Genomic DNA, 17,714 nt, shown 5'->3' with positions numbered 1-17,714 from the left:
CCATCTTGTCTTTCCTCAGGCAGAAAAATGTCTTGGGCAGGCTTTGATGTAAGCTGACTCCACATCCAAGGCCTGAGCATTTGAACCCTGCATTTCATTCTTTTCACAGCCTTGGCTCTCTTGTGATTAGACAGACTCACGTGAAAGGGAGCAGAGAGGCAAAGATCCTCTTCCTTTGTTGGAATGAGAGAGAGAGAGGGAGAGAGGGAGGGAGGGAGGGAGTGTATCAGAACAGCTACCTCTGAAACCTAATGTGAGATCCATCATCCGTAGCCTTTGAAACGCAGGCTTCTTATTTCCTTTGGAGAACATCTTCGGGAAAACAACTGCCTACCAGGAATCTTCCTTGGTTTTGTCTGAAATCTAAAGATTTCAAAACTTGAGATGGCAGAGCCTTCAAGCTTCTGCTTAGTGAAGTTAAGGAAGATGGTGAGACTTGGCTGTGGCCCCGTGGGCATTCTGGGACAGAGCTAAGGTTTCCCATCCCAGGGATGTTGATGGGATCAATGCAGGAAAAGTTTACTCAGATTCCAGAAGCGATGCCAACTATTAGGGTGTATCTGGAGCAAGTCTGTATTGCTGCTGCTTTAGATTCCTCTACACTTCTTCAAAAGAGAAACCTTCCACACACACCCAACAGGCCAGAGAGCATCCTGGGTTTCCCCTTAAATATGTGGTATAGCTTCTCTTTCCAGCCCTGATCATCCAACAGGGTCACAGGATGCCCATGCACTTTGGGCCAACTCAAACCTGGACACATGGGGTTGGGAGAGGCACAAACACAAGCATTCAACTGGCAGCATCCTGGCAGGGACTTCCCCATCCTCCCTGCAAATCACATTGCCCTTTTCTCTGCCCAGATGCCCTTTCAGGAGGATATCCAACAGGTGAAGGCTACCCCAGATGCATCAATACTTCAGCTGTTGACTTCCTCTCTCGGCAGCTTTTAAGACTGGGCTGGGGGACCTGTGATCCGCCATGCGTTCATAGAATTGTAGAATTGAATGGGACCCCATGGGTCATCTAGTCCAAACCCTGGGCAAGCAGGAATCTTCTTATTGGACTCTGGCTCCCAAAAGCCGGAGTCAGCAAGAGCGATGCTCAGGAATGATGGAAAAAGCCCTCCAACACTATCTGGAGGACCATCAGTTCCCCAGCCCTGATTTAAACGCAAAGGGACCTGCCCAAAGTGGTTTTTTTTCCCCTAAGGGGGAGAAAGCAGCGGCAGGCTGCGGCCACCCTATTCGTGGGCTCTTTCTGAAGGCCCCCCTCCCTCTTGAGCATCCAGGCGGTCGAGGCTCCGTCCTGCCCTGCCCCTTCTCGGATCTGTCCGAGAGCCAGAGGGGGCGGCCGCCACGATAAAAAGGCTGGACGGGACGGGCTGCGGACGGAGCGGACGAGAGGCGGCAGCGCGGAGACAGGCTCGGCTCACCTCTCGCTCTCTGCCCCGCGTGGACGTCCTGGTCGGGATCGACGCCGCCTGAGCGCCCGCAGCCCCTGCGCTTCCCCCCTCCGACTCCGTCGCTCGTGGCCGCCAGCATCGCTCACTTGTTGCCTGAAGCCCCGTCTCTCCTCCTCCATTCCTGCTCCTGGACTGAGCCGCGCGTGCACGTGAGTATTCAGACGAAAAGTCTCGCCGGGGAGAGGGGTTTTGCGGGACTGGCTCTGGATTTCTGGGGAGAGTTATTATTTTGGGGGTGGTGGGAGAGGGGATGTCCCCTGCAACTCCTTTCCAAAGAAATTGGGCGCGTTACTTATTTTGCAAGACAGACCCCCCCCCAAAAAAAAACAGGTGGTAGAAAGAAATGGAACATGGATCCCAACAGCAAGTGCATTCTGCTGATTTTGAGAGGGGGAGTGTATTGGGAAAATAGCGATAAAAGAGGGGAGGGTCCAGCAATGTTTCCTTTTCTCTCCCATGAGGGGCTCGAACTAGATGACCCTGGAGTCCCTTCCGATTCTGTGAGCTCTGCATTCTTAGGTGAAAACACTGACAACCGCTACCCCCGTCCCCCTCCCCCCCAAACCACCCAAGGCAGCATCTAAATAAAGGAAAAGCAGACAAACAAACATCTCAGCTCTCTGAATTGGAGGTATTCAGCAGAAGATTATAAGTCACCATCCCGCGAGTGTGGGTGGCTGGAATGTTCTTGCCTCAACCTGTTCACATCTGTCTCTCTGTCCCTCCACATCTGTCTGTCGGCCATCCATTCATCCTGGAGGAACGGGCTGCGCGTTTTTTTGTTTTGTTTTAACCCTGTACCGTATCAGTGTTAGGTGCTTCGCGTGGGATAACTATCATCATTTCCTAGTCCTGTTTTTTTTTTGTTTGGCTGTTTTCACACACACTTTCCCAAACGAGTGTTAGTTTTAAAATACTGTGTTACAAGCCACCTTGAAAGTCTCCAATGGAAAAGCAGGATATAAATGTTTTTAAAAATCAGTCTCAGTAATTAACAATAGAAACTGTTTAACTGCATAGTTTTATTCTGTCTTCATTTGTCCCCAGCGTGACAGTGCTCAGAAGATGCCTGTTTTAATAGGACGGGGAAAACTAACGTGATGACTCTGGACTACAACTCCCATCATCCCTAGCCATTGGCTATGCTGACCAGGGCTGATGGGAGATGGAGTCCAACAGCAACTGGAGGACCCTGTTGTAGCAAAATATCCAGTCTTTTGGGAAGGACCAACCCTGTTAGACTTACCCAGCCACTTTCCTTCTCTTCCTGTAACTTTGTGTGTCTGTAATGATACCTAATCAAACATGAATTCAATGTAGCAGGGAGTTCCGCTGACCTCGTTCCTTATCCAGAAAACTATCTTTCCATTAATCAGGTTTCTCATATCTCCCAGGTCTCCCAGTCATCCTTGGACCCACGATGCTCTCTCATCTCACCTTCCTCCTGCTGGCATGCCTGGCTGTGCCCAGCTGGGCCCAGCGTCCACAGATTCAGCTGCGGCTGGTGGGGCCCAGGAGCCAAGTAGGCGAAGGGCGGCTGGAAGTGTTGTACAATGGGCAGTGGGGCACCGTGTGTGACGACGACTTCAACATCCATGTGGCGGGCGTGGCTTGCAGGGAGCTGGGCTACGAAGGTGCCGTGAACTGGGCGCACAGTGCCAAGTATGGCCCAGGAGATGGTAAGGAGGAGCTGGAATGGGGGGACATGGGGTGGTGGTGCTGATGGGCTCAGATTTTGATGGGTTTCATAATAGAATCATGGAATGGTAGAGCTGGAAGGGACCACGAGGGTCATCTAGTCCAACCCCCTGCAATGCAGGAATCTTTTTGCCCAATGTTGGGCTTGAACCTACGACCCTGAGATTAAGAGTCTTGTGCTCTACTGACTGAGCTATCCTGCAGACTTCAGCCTTCCAACCTATTCCCTGTGTCCAAGCTGAGGACCTGCAAAGAGGACCTCTGAGCAGGTACAGAGAGCATTGTCTTCACTGTCAAGTAACCACAGATACTTAAGATCATGGGCCCTTGTTTTCAGGATCTGAAATGCTGCTTCCAGGCCAGTCTGAGCTGCGCAGCACATTTTCTTTTTAGAAACGAGTGCTTTGGTCAGGCTCTAGCCTTCTTATCAGCTCCAGTGTCATCAAGGGCTCGCAGTGGGTGGAAGATTTGGTTTGGCACACCTCAGTAAAACTGCTCTCGGCAAGGGGCACCATAAAGAGCAGGGCAAGTGTGCCACCTGGAGATTTTTAGAAGGAACTCCCTGCTAATGGTTAACTTCAGCCCTGCTCAGTGTTCCAAAGTGCTGGCTGCCTTGCCAAGGGCACAGAAATGCCAACCTGGAGTGGCACCAAAGGTAGAGAAATTACTTTTGAAAATGTGCTTGTCTGTTGGCACGCACAGCTGAAACGTACGTCTCCATCTTGAACCTATGCATCCAGGTCTAGGGGGTTGTGAAATGCCAGACCCCTCTATGATGCAGCATATTTCGTTCAATCTAATTTATATCCACGGTGCTTTTTTCTTTTCTTTTCGGTCAGGTAATTCTACTGAAAATATCTCAGGTCTGAAAATATCTCATGTCGCTGCAGATAGGCTGGCATCCGATTAGCACAGTCAATCTGCCCAGACAAATCTGCATGATAAATTAAGTCCTTGTTCTAATGTCAAATGCTTTGGTGTTGTGCTAATGGGAAGAGTTACCTTAGCAGGGATTGGCAGACTTCAGGTTTAGGGGATATACTCTGGATTCCCCCCCAAAAAACTTGAACCCCAATGTTCACCATCCAGAACCAGGTACAAAATAGTGCCTCCAAAGAGGCAGATATTTATTTATAATGACTGAGCACATAAGCAGCACAGAAACCTGGTTTTGGTACCCAAACTGAACTCAGGGGTCTTTTCCCTCCAAAATCATCTCCATCTTTCCACCCACCTTCAGCAGCCTCATTTAGAAAAAGATGGGTGTTTTTCTTTTACAGTACAATCCTATACATGTTAACTCAGAAATAGTTCAATGGGACTTCCTCCCAGGGAAGTGGGTACAGGAATACGGTGTTATCATTCCTGTTTCCAAGCAACTAAAATTGGGAGCTAAGAAACCCTTGATCATCTACTGAAGATCACCCAGGGGTCTCCTACCAGTAGGTTTTTGTCTGCTTTCTGCCTACCCCTGCCTTACAGTATAAATAGGAGAGTATGGGTTTTCCTAGGAAAGTGGCACCTACCTGGAGGAAATTGGGCCGTGACAGCCATGCTTGGAAAAAGAATAGCTAGGAATCCTTGTTCTGTCTATCCATAGGCCCCATCTGGCTGGACAACATGCGCTGCTCTGGCACAGAAAGTTCCTTGGCTGAATGTGAATCCAATGGCTGGGGTGTGACAGACTGCAACCACAACGAGGACACTGGCGTGATCTGCACAGGTCTACGCCGATCCAACCCAGCTACGGCACGCATCCAGGTGAGGAGCTCTGCAAGAGGGACTTAGAGCAGGTGTGGACAGCCTTTGACCCTCCAGATGTCGCTGAACGATAACTCCTATCAGTCATGGCCAGTTGGCCAATGGGTAGGGATGACGGGACTCAGAGTTCAGCAACATCTGGAGAGCTAAAGGTTCCCCACACCTGGCTTAGACCCACATCTCATGCCTATTTGCTCGGATGTGAGTTGAACTGAGTTTCATGGTACGTATTCCTCAGTAACTGGCCATAAATTTAATGGGAGACAAACCCAACCTTGGAACATGTCTCCCCTCATCTGTGGACGGCTGAAGTAACACATACCATTTCCTTTCTTTCGTGCAGGACTCCAGAGTGGAAGAGGTGCGTATCAAGCCAATCCTGGCCAGGGCCAAGTTGGCTTCTCCCATCACAGAAGGCGCCCTGGAAGTGAAAATCCACGGGCGTTGGCGCCAGGTGTGTGATGCCGGCTGGACGCGCAACAACACTCGAGTGGTGTGTGGGATGCTGGGCTTCCCCAAGGAAGGACGAGTTGCCACAAGCTTCTACAGGTGAGAGCCGGTGGAGGGAGGGGGGCTGCACAGGTGGAAGGGCAAGTTGCCTTGTCAGGGTGCAGTGGTGCAGATGCGGCCGAGAAAGCGACATAGGGCACCCATGATGGGAGACAGCTTGATGTGCATGCGCAAAGGGTGCATATGCATCAGTATAGGATGTTTGGTGGGGAAGCATTTGGTGCATAGGAACACCGGAAGCTGTTTAAGTCAGATGATTAGGTCTACCTTGCTTGCTATTGTTACAGAAGCCTGGCACCTGTCCCACACAGGATCTCAGGCGCCCACACAGATTCTGTGTCCCTTTTGAAAAGAGAAGACACAGCGGAGGTTGTTATGCTCTAAGAAATAGTATTTATTCGCCTGCTTACACCTTCCATCTGCCTGGAGGGGGTTCAGATCCTACAGCATGGTCCACAGCAGTGCAGGCAGTCTTTCCTTCACCCTCACCAAGATTTTCCCCTTTCCTCCTCTTTCTTCTTCCCAGAAACCCCTTGTCGTCCCCTGAGCAGTTACCCTGGCAACCTTCCGAATCTCCAGTCTCTGGTCACACCTGGGACAAGGAGTTGTTGATGACCTTCAATGGCTCTCTAATTTTTATTATTTATCTTTTTTTAGAACACAAAATATAACAACTTTTCAAACACAAATCAAATACTTTTGCTCCACCGAGCACACGACTTCCCTCATTCCCTTCAACTGGTTTCCCAATTTCTAATAAATTGCATGCACATTTCCACTGTCAGTTTCTGTCCTTCAGTATATATCAAGTTATTTTTTGGTCCATGATCAGATACTATTTTTATGTTACATTACAAGATTTATTTCAGTCCTGCTAGTGTATTCACATTTCTGCAATAATCTTTCAAGTAGTCAATAAATTTACTCCAATCTCTTTGGAATTTCTGGCCGCCTTGGTTCCAGATCCTAAAAGTCAGCTTGGCTAACTCCGCATAGTCCATCATCTTCGTCTGCCACCCCTGAATCATTGGTAATTCTTGTGACTTCCACCTTTGGGCCAACAAAATTCTTGCTGCTGTTGTGGCATACTTGAATAGTCTTTGATCTACTTTTGCAATCAAAATGGTTCTCTGTTTTAATGCTAACAGCTCTGCCCTTCCCTCAGCCAGCCAGGAACCCCCTTGCAGCATATATTCTCCCTTCATATCACAAAGAACCCCAAATCCTATCATTTCTGAACTTCTAGGGTCTACTCCACATCTCTAACACTATTGTCTATGCTAACTGACAGTTTCAGGGAGGGAAACTTTCCCAGCCCTACCTTAGAGATGCTGGGGATTGAACTGGGGAGCTTCTGCTGCAAAGCAGATGATGCTCTACCACTAAGCTATGGCTGTTCTCACACAGAATCATAGAATTGTAGAACTGGAAGGGACCACGAGGGTCATCTAGTCCAGCCGCCTGCAATGCAGGAATCTTTTGCCCAACCTGGGGCTTGAACCCACAACCCTGAGATTGAGAGTCTCCTGTTCCACCAACTGAGCTACCCCAGAGTCTTATGCAGTATGTGATTTGGTGCTGTTTTTTAACACCACTTTCACAATAGTCCTGCATACACAGGTGACTGGTGCACATGAGTGGCTTCCTGGGGCACAATGGCCTCTCTGTGTCTTGCCTCAATGTCCATTTTTGTCTCCCACGACTGTCCTGTCCCATTCCTGTGGCTTTGTGGCATCTGACTATGCCCCCCCCCTCACGTGCTGGTAGTCCCACGTGCCCCTGTTTTCTTCTGCTCATCTTCCATGCTCCACCCACCATTCTCTCTATAAATATAGCCCTGCAATGAGCAGGTGTGGGTGCCAGGACCATCCCTCCGGCGGGATGAGCCAAACCGCAGTGGGGTAATTACAGAGAAGGCTGGGGCTGGCCCAGGCAGCTTCTCACAGAGGAGAAGGACCTGCTGTTTCTGGCTCTGAGCCTGGGAGGCTTCCTCCCCAGACCAACATATTTCTTGCTGCCAAAGCGGGCTGTGGAGAGACTTGGGCCCATCTTCCCAGACCATGAGGGTGAGGATTCAGCTAAAGATGCCAAGGCCCTTGGTACAGCTGCACAATCTTGATTTAGATTACCCATCCTTTTCTGCGGCTGCTGGCACTCTTGTACCATTTGCCACAGCCCTGGAATTTGTTTACAGGAGAAACCGTGCGGCTTTCCAGGAGTCCGGTGGTGGTGAGGGCATGACAACAGTAGCATCATCCAGTTGCTGTTTGAAATGTGGGCAGCTCCCCCAGAGGGGAAAAGTGGGAGAAAGGAAGGGCAGTTGGATGAATAAGGCTCTGGCAGGGGTTTTTACATTGTATTGTGTCTTTTAAATTTACTGCTGTTTTCTGTGTTGTTGGTTTTTTTTACTATTTTTATTACATGTCGTACATTGCTTTGAGATGTGTGAGAAAGGTGATAAATAAATAAATTGTTATGACTATTAGTAATAGTAGTAGTAGTAGTAGAATAAGTGTTTAGAATCTATGATGATTAACTTTTTGATAAAGAACCCACCCAAACAAAAAGTCAGTGCTTTTTTTCTTAAAAAAATGTTTAGGGGTACTCTCATTTTGACTAAAAAAAAAATCACCATTTTACAGCTCAAATCAGGAAAAATAAATACAGTAAATGGACAAAAGTACAAAGATACACAAGATGTTTAGGGGTATGCGTACCACTGTGTGCCCCCCAGAAAAAACCCCACTGCAAAACGTCTCAATAGAAAGCACATTTGGGTCTCTATAGAAGTGGCAACACCAGTCACACACCATGCGTGCTCTCAATACCACTCTCCTGATGCACTGATATTCAATCTTCTCACCCTTCAGGAAACTCTGGAATCAGAAGCTGAAGGATCCACGGTCCAGGTGAGGGTTTTTACTAGTCTTGTCCTTCTGTTCAGCAGTGCACAATCAAAATGTGATAAGAGGAGACTTGGAAATGCTAGGAAGGAGAAGCATCATCTCTAGAGGCCAGAATATGAGATCTCTGCACAAGGCTGACCCCTCTCACCTACCCTGTCCAAAAGTCAGGGTGGGCAATGTCTGCCTCAGGCTCAGAGCCAGAAGTGAGATGTGGGTCTCAGGGAGTCGTTTGCCCCACCCACTTCCCCTGCTTGCTCCCAAGAGTTCGTAGCAGCAAATTTTTGAAGCACCAGCAAAGATTGTGAGAGGAAAGATCATTTGGGATGGGGTTCACCCACCTCCCTATCACCTCTGCCTTTTAATTTTACAGTTTAAAGAGCCTGACCGCGAACAACACGTTCTGGATCCACCGGATCAAGTGCCTGGGCACGGAGGCCCATCTGGGTGAATGCAAGCTGCATGTGCCTCCCCCAGCTAGGAACCAATCTTCCTGTCCCCGGGGCATGCATGCCCTGGTCAGCTGTATAGCAGGACCACAGTTCCAGCCTAGCAGAGCCAAGCTGCCTGGCCAAGCCAAGCCCAAAGAGGTAAGCAGAAGGGGGCACATTTCCCACTGGGCAGAGTCAGTGTCAGACACACCTTGCAAAGAAGGATTCCTTTATTTATTTCATAAAATTTAAACACTGCTTGATTGTGAAGGGGTGGGGACACCTCAAAGCGGTTTACAAAAGATAAGACTATAAAATCAAGATCTAGACCAAAGTCTTCCTATCAAGCGTGGGAGAACTGATGGTGCAGTGGAACTGCAGAATCCACCAGCAACTGCACTGTCATGGCAAAAAACCCCATTATTTCCCTCTTGGTCTTCCCTGTCATTGCTACTTTAGAAGTCACCCAGTCCTAGCAGCCAATTCCTGGGAGGGCAACATCCCTTTGGGCCCCCAATAAGATATTTGAGGGGGCTGCTGCCCCAAAGTTGATGAGCATTGCTATTCAAATGGTGTGCGTGTGCTACTTCCTGTGATCAGTTATGTGGGGTGGGGCTTACCTGCCCCATGCCAATATTTTATTCAAGTTGGCAGCTTTGTCAAGACAGGCAGGTGCCCTCGTGCCTGCTTTGACTCATATCCGCCTTTCCACTCCTGCAGGAGCAGCAGGTTCGTCTCCGTGCGGGCGCACAAGTAGGCGAAGGACGTGTGGAAGTGCTGGTGGGTGGCCAGTGGGGCACCGTGTGTGATGAAGACTGGGACCTGCCTGCCGCCAGTGTGGTGTGCCGACAACTGGGATATGGCACGGCACGAGAAGCTCTTTCCAGGGCTCATCTGGGCCAAGGTGAGTGGAGGATGAGGCTGTGCAAGCATTACAGGGGAGCTTCCCTCGTCCTATGGGGGAAGGAGAGACAAGGAAAGGACCAGCCGAATGTCCCTCCCTCTATAACACACCACAGAGCCACACAGTTTGGACGGGGAAAGGGAGACCCTTGGAGGGTGGCAGAAGGAATATTTGGTGATGGAGAGTGTGGGCTTGGGAGAGAGATCCAAGGGACTGTTGAGGCAGGGGAGGAAGAAGAAGAAGCAGGGAGAGGAAGAGCCAAGCAAAACGTCCTGCTGGGATAGCTCAGTTGGTAGAGCGTGAGTGAGACTCTTAATCTCAGGGTCGTGGGTTTGAGCCCCACGTCGGGCAAAAGAGTCCTGCGTTGTAGGGGGTTGAACTGGGTGGCCCTCGTGGTCCCTCCTGACTCTACAATTCCACGAAAACAGAGGTTGGGGAAGCAGTGAGGCCAGTCTGGTGACTGTCCATCCCTACTAAAAGCGGTTCCTGTTACAGGCCTGGGTCCCATCCACTTGACAAGAGTGCGGTGCAGGGGCTACGAGCGCTCGCTGGCAGAGTGCCGCTCCCAAGGAGCGATGCAGACGGGGTGCCGTCACGAAGCAGATGCGGCTGTTCGCTGTAATGTGCCCCAGACAGAAGCTCGGAGCCAGGTAAGACCCGATTCCTTGGGGGCACACAGGGAGTGAGACAAATAACACGAGGAGGGGCATCAGGTATTATTCTTTTGGACTCTGGTAGCTGAAATGACACTTGCTGGGCCCAAAGTTCAGGGCTGGGGGACTGGAAAACGGCTGAGCCCCATCTCAAGCCCATGTGAAGACAAACAGCTGCCACTTGGTTCACCCAAGAGGTGAGGTGCTCTCAAGCCTGCATCCCTTAGTCACTGGGCCCTTTCCTTCTCTGAATTCTTAGCAGTGGCCATAGGTACACCTGAGCCCCAGACCTCACCACACTGGAATGATCTAGCCCATTAAGCCATTTCCCCCTTTCAGGTACGCCTGGCCGGTGGGCGCACTCCAGAGGAGGGCGTGGTTGAGATCCTGGTTTCCAAGGGAGGTGCCTTGCGCTGGGGTGCCGTCTGCGGGGAACACTGGGGACTTCAGGAAGCCATGGTTGTGTGCCGGCAACTGGGGCTGGGCTTTGCCAGCCATGCTCTCCAGGTGAGTTCTTGCACCCAGAGCCAGGTTCTGATCCTGCCTTGAGCAGTCAGCTGCATGTGGCTCGCTTCCCCAGTCGCACGGATGGAGGCTGAGGCTTCCTGCCCAAACATCCAGAGCTGGGGAGGAGTTGAACAGGGTGCCTTGGAGCTTGTGTGATGAAGAAGGGCTGCTTCACACGCAACGCTCCCAGGGTCGTGTGGGGTTTTGCTCAACAGAATTGCCTTTGCTCTCTTTCCAGGAGACGTGGTACTGGCAGGGAAACTCTGGCGCTGCCAAGGTGGTGCTGAGCGGTGTGCGCTGCAAAGGCACCGAACTCTCCATCCTGGAGTGCCAGCACCATGGGCCTGTGCACTGCCCGTCCGGAGGGGGGCGCTTTTCTGCCGGAGTCACCTGCACCAGCAGTGAGTAGAAAGGGGAACAGACCAGCATCGGTGGCAGTGCATAGCATGATATGGCAGCTACATCTGCAGGGATGTAGCAACCATGTAGAGAGCCAGTGTGGCATAACGGTTAGAGTCTTGGACCAGGACCTGGGAGAGCAGGGTTTGAATCCCTACTCGGCCATGAAACTCTTTGGGTGACCTTGGGCCAGTAGCCTTCTATCTCTTAGCCTAGCCTACCTCACAGGGTGGTTGTGATGATTAAATGGAAAAGAGGAGAAGCATGTACACCCCCTTGAGATCTTTGGAAGATAAAACTGGCATATAAACATAATAAATAAAAAAACATGAGAAGCACAGTTCTGTCCTGGGGGAAGGCAGGTGGATTCATCTCTGGCCAGGCCCAGACAGAGGGGGGGGGGCATATGGGCCACTTGGCCTGGGCCTCCGATTCCAAAGGGGGCCTCGGTCAGCATATTCACAATCGCAGGGGATGCACTGGGGCCTTGAAATAAAATTATTTGTCAGCATAACTTTTGTGAAAATTATTTATATACTTACTTATTTATAAGACCTCAGTTATCCCCAGGGTAAAAAAAGGGGGAGCACATTATCTACCTGGCCCGGGCTTCTGCCTGGCTCTGCAAGGCCCTGTCTCTGGCCACATGCCAAAGCTGAGCGAAGGACTGCAGCGCTGAGTTCAAAGGATACAGCTATTCGGGAGGCGCTTGGGAGGGAGCAGTAAGGCAGATCAGGGTTGTCTGTCCTCAGAGTTTAACCTCCCACTACACACACAGTCGGGACGGCACGACACCTCGTGGAACTTTGGACTTCTCTTTGCAGCTGCCCCAGATCTGGTGATGAATGCCCAAATGGTGCAGGAGACTGCCTATCTAGAGGACCGCCCACTGAGCATGCTGTCCTGTGCGCACGAGGAAGGCTGCCTTTCTGCCTCTGCCGATCGAATGGAGTGGCCCTACGGCCATCGGCGCCTGCTGCGCTTCTCCTCGCAGATCCACAACCTCGGCCGGGCTGACTTCCTTCCAAAAACTGGGCGCCACGCCTGGATCTGGCACCAGTGCCACAGGTAGGGGGTTCCCTCTTGACGCAGTGCTGCCACTCCTGCCATATTCACTGCTAGCAGAGGGATACAGGTGCCCTATGGAGCACGTGCAGGATTTCGAGCAGAAAGTTGGATGCCAGAAACCAATTGTCACGTTCTCCCTGCTATGCATATGCGGTCCAGACTTCCTTTCCTCTCCCCAAACCCAGTGGCTTCCTCTCCCTGTGAGATGAGGCTCACGTGTCCCAAAGAGCAGCATTTACCCCCGGCGAGATGTTTTGTGGTGCAAGCGGAGTTTGTTGTATCTGGGAAAATAGCAACGTTGACACCAGGCTTGTCATTATGGGTGAGCGGGGTTGCAGAGCTATAATAGTAGCTCAGCCGACAGCCCCGCCTAATCCTCCTGCACTGCCGGGCTTCATGGATCAGCAGATTTCTGCTCCTTCCCACCCCTAAAAAAGGGCTCCAGTGGCCGCTGCCCAGCCCAGCCCACTTTATCCCCAACCCTTGCCTTCCCCTGATCTGCCTTACTGCAGGCTCCTGATGGCCCTTCCTCCCACAGGCACTACCACAGCATAGAGGTTTTCACCCACTATGACTTGCTGACTCTCAATGGCTCCAGGGTGGCTCAAGGACACAAGGCCAGCTTCTGCTTGGAGGACACCAACTGCCCAGATGGTAAGTGCCAAGAGGGCGCAGGGGCAAAGCCAGAATCCTGGGTTGCCTCTACAGCTGGGGTCCCCAAACTTTTTTCCCGAGCCACTCCCCCCCCCCCCGTTCCATAAAGTGCCCTCCAGTAATGGTAAAGGGACCCCTGACCATTAGGTCCAGTCGCGGACGACTCTGGGGTTGCGGCGCTCATCCCACTTTACTGGCTGAGGTAGCCGGCATACAGCTTCCGGGTCATGTGGCCAGCATGACTAAGCCACTTCTGGCGAACCAGAGCAGCGCACGGAAACGCTGTTTATCTTCTCACTGGAGTGGTACCTATTTATCTATTTGCACTTTGACGTGCTTTTGAACTGCTAGGTGGGCAGGAGCAGGGACTGAGCAACGGGAGCTCACCCCGTCACAGGGATTCAAACCGCCGACCTTCTGATCGGCAAGTCCTAAGCTCTGTGGTTTAACCCACAGCGCCACCCGCGTCCCTCTAGTGCCCTCTACCTTACCCTTAAAAAACATTATCCAGAACAGAGATTTGCATGACCCACTAAGGAAGACAATAGCACAGCAAAATTCAAAGGCTTAAGTCGGCAGGATAGCTCAGTCGGTGGAACATGAGACTCTTAATCTCAGGGTCGTGGGTTTGGGCCCCACATTGGGCAGAAGATTCCTGCATTGCAGGGGGGTGGACTAGAAGAGAGCCAGTGTGGTGTAGTGGTTAAGAGCGATAGTCACGTAATCTGGGGAACCGGGTTCGCGTCTCCGCTCCTCCACCTGCAGCTGCTGGGTGACCTTGGGCCAGTCACACTTCTTTGAAGTCTCTCAGCCCCACTCACCTCACAGAGTGTTTGTTGTGGGGGAGGAAGGGAAAGGAGAATGTTAGCCGCTTTGAGACTCCTTAAAGGGAGTGAAAGGCGGGATATCAAATCCAAACTCTTCTTCTTCTTCTTCTTCTAGAAGTCTCTCATTGTCCCTTCCAATTCTATGATTCTAAGTTATGCAGACAAGCAGCCTCTGAAAGCAGAGGACCTTGGTAGTGATGCAGGGCAGGCCTTATTCTGTATCAGTGCATAAGGGAGAATGGCATTGAGAACCCAGCCTATGGTCATTCCCATACAGGACTGCAGCGGCGCTTTGCCTGTGCCAACTTTGGAGAGCAGGGTGTCAGCGTAGGCTGCTGGGACACGTACAGACATGACATTGACTGCCAGTGGGTGGACATCACCGATGTGCCAAGTGGGAGTTACATTTTCCAGGTAAGTGGTGGCAAGTGACAGGGATGGGCAGGTGGACCGATCTGGACACGGAACACCCCCCTCCCACGATAGCTCTCTGAGCCACGCTTACAGCAGTCTCTGCCCTCTGCCCTACCAGGTGGTTGTGAATCCAAAACACGAGGTAGCTGAGTCGGATTTCTCCAACAATGTCCTTCGCTGCCAGTGCCAGTATGATGGACACCGCATCTGGGTACACGGGTGCCACACGGGTAAGAAGAGAACAGTGAGGGAGCCTTGGCTATGGCCAAAGCTGGGTGGGGGAGATGCGCACGGCAACAGCACTGCAGAACATGCATAGTGTTATGATGTTATGTTGTATGACAGCAAAAGGTGTGGGCAGAATTTGGGTCCTCAATGGGAATGTAAATGCCCCAAAATACATTCAAATGAAGGAAAGCTACTGCATATCAACCCAAGCAAGTTGTGTTTCCTTTTTCTGGTTATTTGGCTATAACTTTTGATAGAATACAGATAATTTTACAAACTTTGTTGCATTACATTCTTCATTTAATTATCTTTCCATTGATAAATATTTTATGGTATTACTAAAAAAATAAAAGTGGTGTTATGAGCCATCAAAGCTCGGAAATACACTTTTTCTAAAAGGTTTCCACAAATTTGGCCACTAGTGTATTATTATTATTATTATTATTATTATTATTATTATTATTAGCCACCCATCTGATTGGGCTGCCCCAGCCACTCTGGGTGGCTTCCAGCAAAATATAAAAACACCATAAAACATCAAACATTAAAAACTTCCTTATGCAGGGCTGCCTTCAGATGTCCTCTAAAAATCAGATAGTTGTTTATTTCATTGAGATCTGATGGGAAGGCATTTCACAGGGTGGGCACCACTACCGAGAAGGCCCTCTGCCTGGTTCCCTGTAGCTTCAATTCTTGCAGTGAGGGAACCACCAGAAGGCCCTCGGAGGAGAATCTCAGTGTCTGGGCTGAATGACAGGGGTGGAGGTGCTACTTCAGGGATACAGAGCCGAGACCATTTAGGGCTTTAAAGGTCAGCACCAACACTTGAGATCTGATGGGAAGGCGTTTCACAGGGTGGGCACCACTACCGAGAAGGCCCTCTGCCTGGTTCCCTGTAGCTTCAATTCTTGCAGTGAGGGAACCGCCAGAAGGCCCTCGGAGGAGAATCTCAGTGTCTGGGCTGAATGACAGGGGTGGAGGTGCTACTTCAGGGATACAGAGCCGAGACCATTTAGGGCTTTAAAGGTCCGCACCAACACTTCAAATTGTGCTCGGAAACGTCTTGGAAGCCTTTAGGACTGGTGTTATATGGTTCCAGCAGTTGCTCCCTGTCACCAGTCTGGCTGCCTTATTCTGGATTAATTGTAGTTTCTGAGTCGCCGTCAAAAGTAACCCAAAACCACTGTTTCTTCCTCTCACTTGTAGGTGATGAATATGGAGCCAACATAGAATGGGATGAAGAGGCACAGCAGAGACTAGCCAGCAACTTGGTCTGAGGCAAATGTGGTTTCAAGGAATTCAGGTTCTCAACTGTTCCTGGGCCCAGAACCTGCTCAAAACTCAGAGCAAACAGCAGATACCAGCTGGCACAAAAATGATAGCTGAAAGGATTGTCTCCATGCCTCCCTGCCTCACCACCAGCCTTGGGGTGACATGCAGCAGCAGCAGCAGCAGCAGCAGCTATCCTTGCCGTGCCTGTTGCCCCTTGCCTGCTTATCACAGCCCAGCCTGCACGGTCTGCTTCCTATTTTTACTGAGGTTGGCAGCTGTGGACAAAAATGGGGCTGAAATGAGCTGGGAGGCTATAGTCTTCTCTCTCCACCCCCACCCCTACCCCACCCAGGCCAAGAAAGTAGCACTGCTCAGAAGAGGCCCTTTCCTCTTGCCTCTCTGGCAGATGGGCACGGGAGCAGCCCAGTCCAGAGCGACTACCTCAACCAGCTCCACCCGCTGAAGAATTCTGCCTCAGGAGCCCACGTATTTGGGGGCGGTCCTGTTTGCTGGCTAGTCCCACAGGCATCCCCACCTCTACCACTGGCACGGAGGAGCCACCTTCCTGCCCATGGGCACAGAACCCTGTGACATATCTCTGAGTCCGAGGGAATGGATGCAGAGGAAACCAGGCATCTGGGCCCTTGCCTGCTACACACTCCAGCCAGGACGTTCCTGAGGCTTAAACTTTAAGGGATTGGGGAAGAGGGTCTGGTGCTATCTGTGGAGTTATTTAATGTGCAATGGACTGTGACGGCCGACAGCATGGAGGGCAAAGGCCCTGTGTAGGGGGTCACTTGGTCACCTCAGGGAAGAGTCCTCGACCCCACTCCACCAGCCCAAGCGCCAAAGGGCTCTCCGTTTCCACATTTCATAGAGCTTGTTCCTGCCAATAAAGATTGTTGTGTTTTGTTTTTTTAAAAAACTAGGCAATGGTGTTTGTGTGACTGAGTCATAGAGTGGAGTAAAAACACAGAGGTATGCAGTGCCTCCGTTGGGGGTTGCTGCTTCTTCGCTCTTCCTGCAGGAGGCAAGACCACAGGGGCAAGTGGAGAAACAGCAGAGGAAGGCAGAGGGGTGGGAGACCCTGAGGGCAATGTTCTGGGGGTCACATGTCCAGAAGTGGGTGTGGCCAGAGGTAAAAGTGGGTGGGGTAATGAATGTAAACATCACCTATGCACAGTAGGCTGGCATCCCTCTCCTCCATCCAGACAAGAGTTCCAGGACACATTCCAGCCACTGAAAAGCTCAAGCAAAGTGAGAGAAGGTTGTGGCCTGAGAGTCCAAAGGGCCAAACAGAGAGGGCTGGGGGCTGCAATTGACTGCTGGGTCTAACATTCCCCATGCCTGGAGAAGCACTACTGCAGGGTTTCTCTCCGCGAGCGCAGCGGAGGGTGGGAACAGCTGGTGACTATGAAGCCAGATGGAGCACACACCTTGCAAGAGGAGTGAGGCTGCTGTCCTATGATCAAGGACAATGTAGATAGCTATCAATGTGTGGTCACAAGTGGAGCCTTCATGCGATGTTTAAAGAAGTCAGGTTGAAAGTCCGGGTCATAGCAAAGTGGTATCTCTCCCCTCACTCAGCGCTGACTCCATTGCAGTGCTCCCCCTCTCCAGGCAATGAGCAAAGCCTGGAGAAATGGCAGATGGACAGCAGCTGCTTGCAATCCATCAGGTCTTGTGGGTTGGGGAGGGGGGTAGCCCTCAGGCCTGTGTCAAGGCATGAAGAGGAATGGGTGGGAGTGATTTATGCCTGCCTGCAGCAAAGGCAAGACCCTGCGGCCTTATTGATTCCCCAGCACCGCAGTGGAGCCATATACCAAGACCAACAGCTTCACTCTTACTTCTTGTCCTTCCTTGCCTTGCTGCTGAACTCAAATAAAAGGGCCTGTCCCTGTTCCTAATCCTGGCCTGCAAGAGATCAATAAATACCTGAACTTCTGCTAGCTTTCCAAAGCCCTTCTGGCAGTCAGTCCCACCCATTTCAGGGTGCATCTTGACCTAAGGAAGAGGACGGGTG

General features: G+C 51.0%; 1 protein-coding gene across 1 annotated transcript; it reads left to right on the top strand.

Moving 5' to 3' along the window:
- Positions 1–239: 239 nt before the first annotated feature.
- Positions 240–16,616, top strand: LOXL4 (lysyl oxidase like 4). Its single transcript, XM_083505782.1, has 15 exons — positions 240–1,611; positions 2,857–3,141; positions 4,761–4,921; positions 5,265–5,470; positions 8,302–8,340; positions 8,708–8,924; positions 9,486–9,669; positions 10,165–10,319; positions 10,662–10,829; positions 11,068–11,230; positions 12,053–12,296; positions 12,835–12,950; positions 14,055–14,191; positions 14,310–14,421; positions 15,626–16,616. The coding sequence occupies exons 2-15, from the start codon at positions 2,883–2,885 to the stop codon at positions 15,694–15,696; spliced, it is 2,232 nt and encodes a 743-aa protein (XP_083361908.1). The 5' UTR covers positions 240–1,611; positions 2,857–2,882; the 3' UTR covers positions 15,697–16,616.
- The last annotated feature ends 1,098 nt before the right edge of the window (positions 16,617–17,714 follow it).

This window comes from Podarcis liolepis (assembly GCF_965112155.1).
Source record: "Podarcis liolepis genome assembly, chromosome: 5".
Lineage (NCBI taxonomy): Eukaryota > Metazoa > Chordata > Lepidosauria > Squamata > Lacertidae > Podarcis > Podarcis liolepis.
The sequence above is the reverse complement of the archived record's forward strand: the minus strand, read 5'-3'. Positions and strand labels throughout refer to the sequence as shown.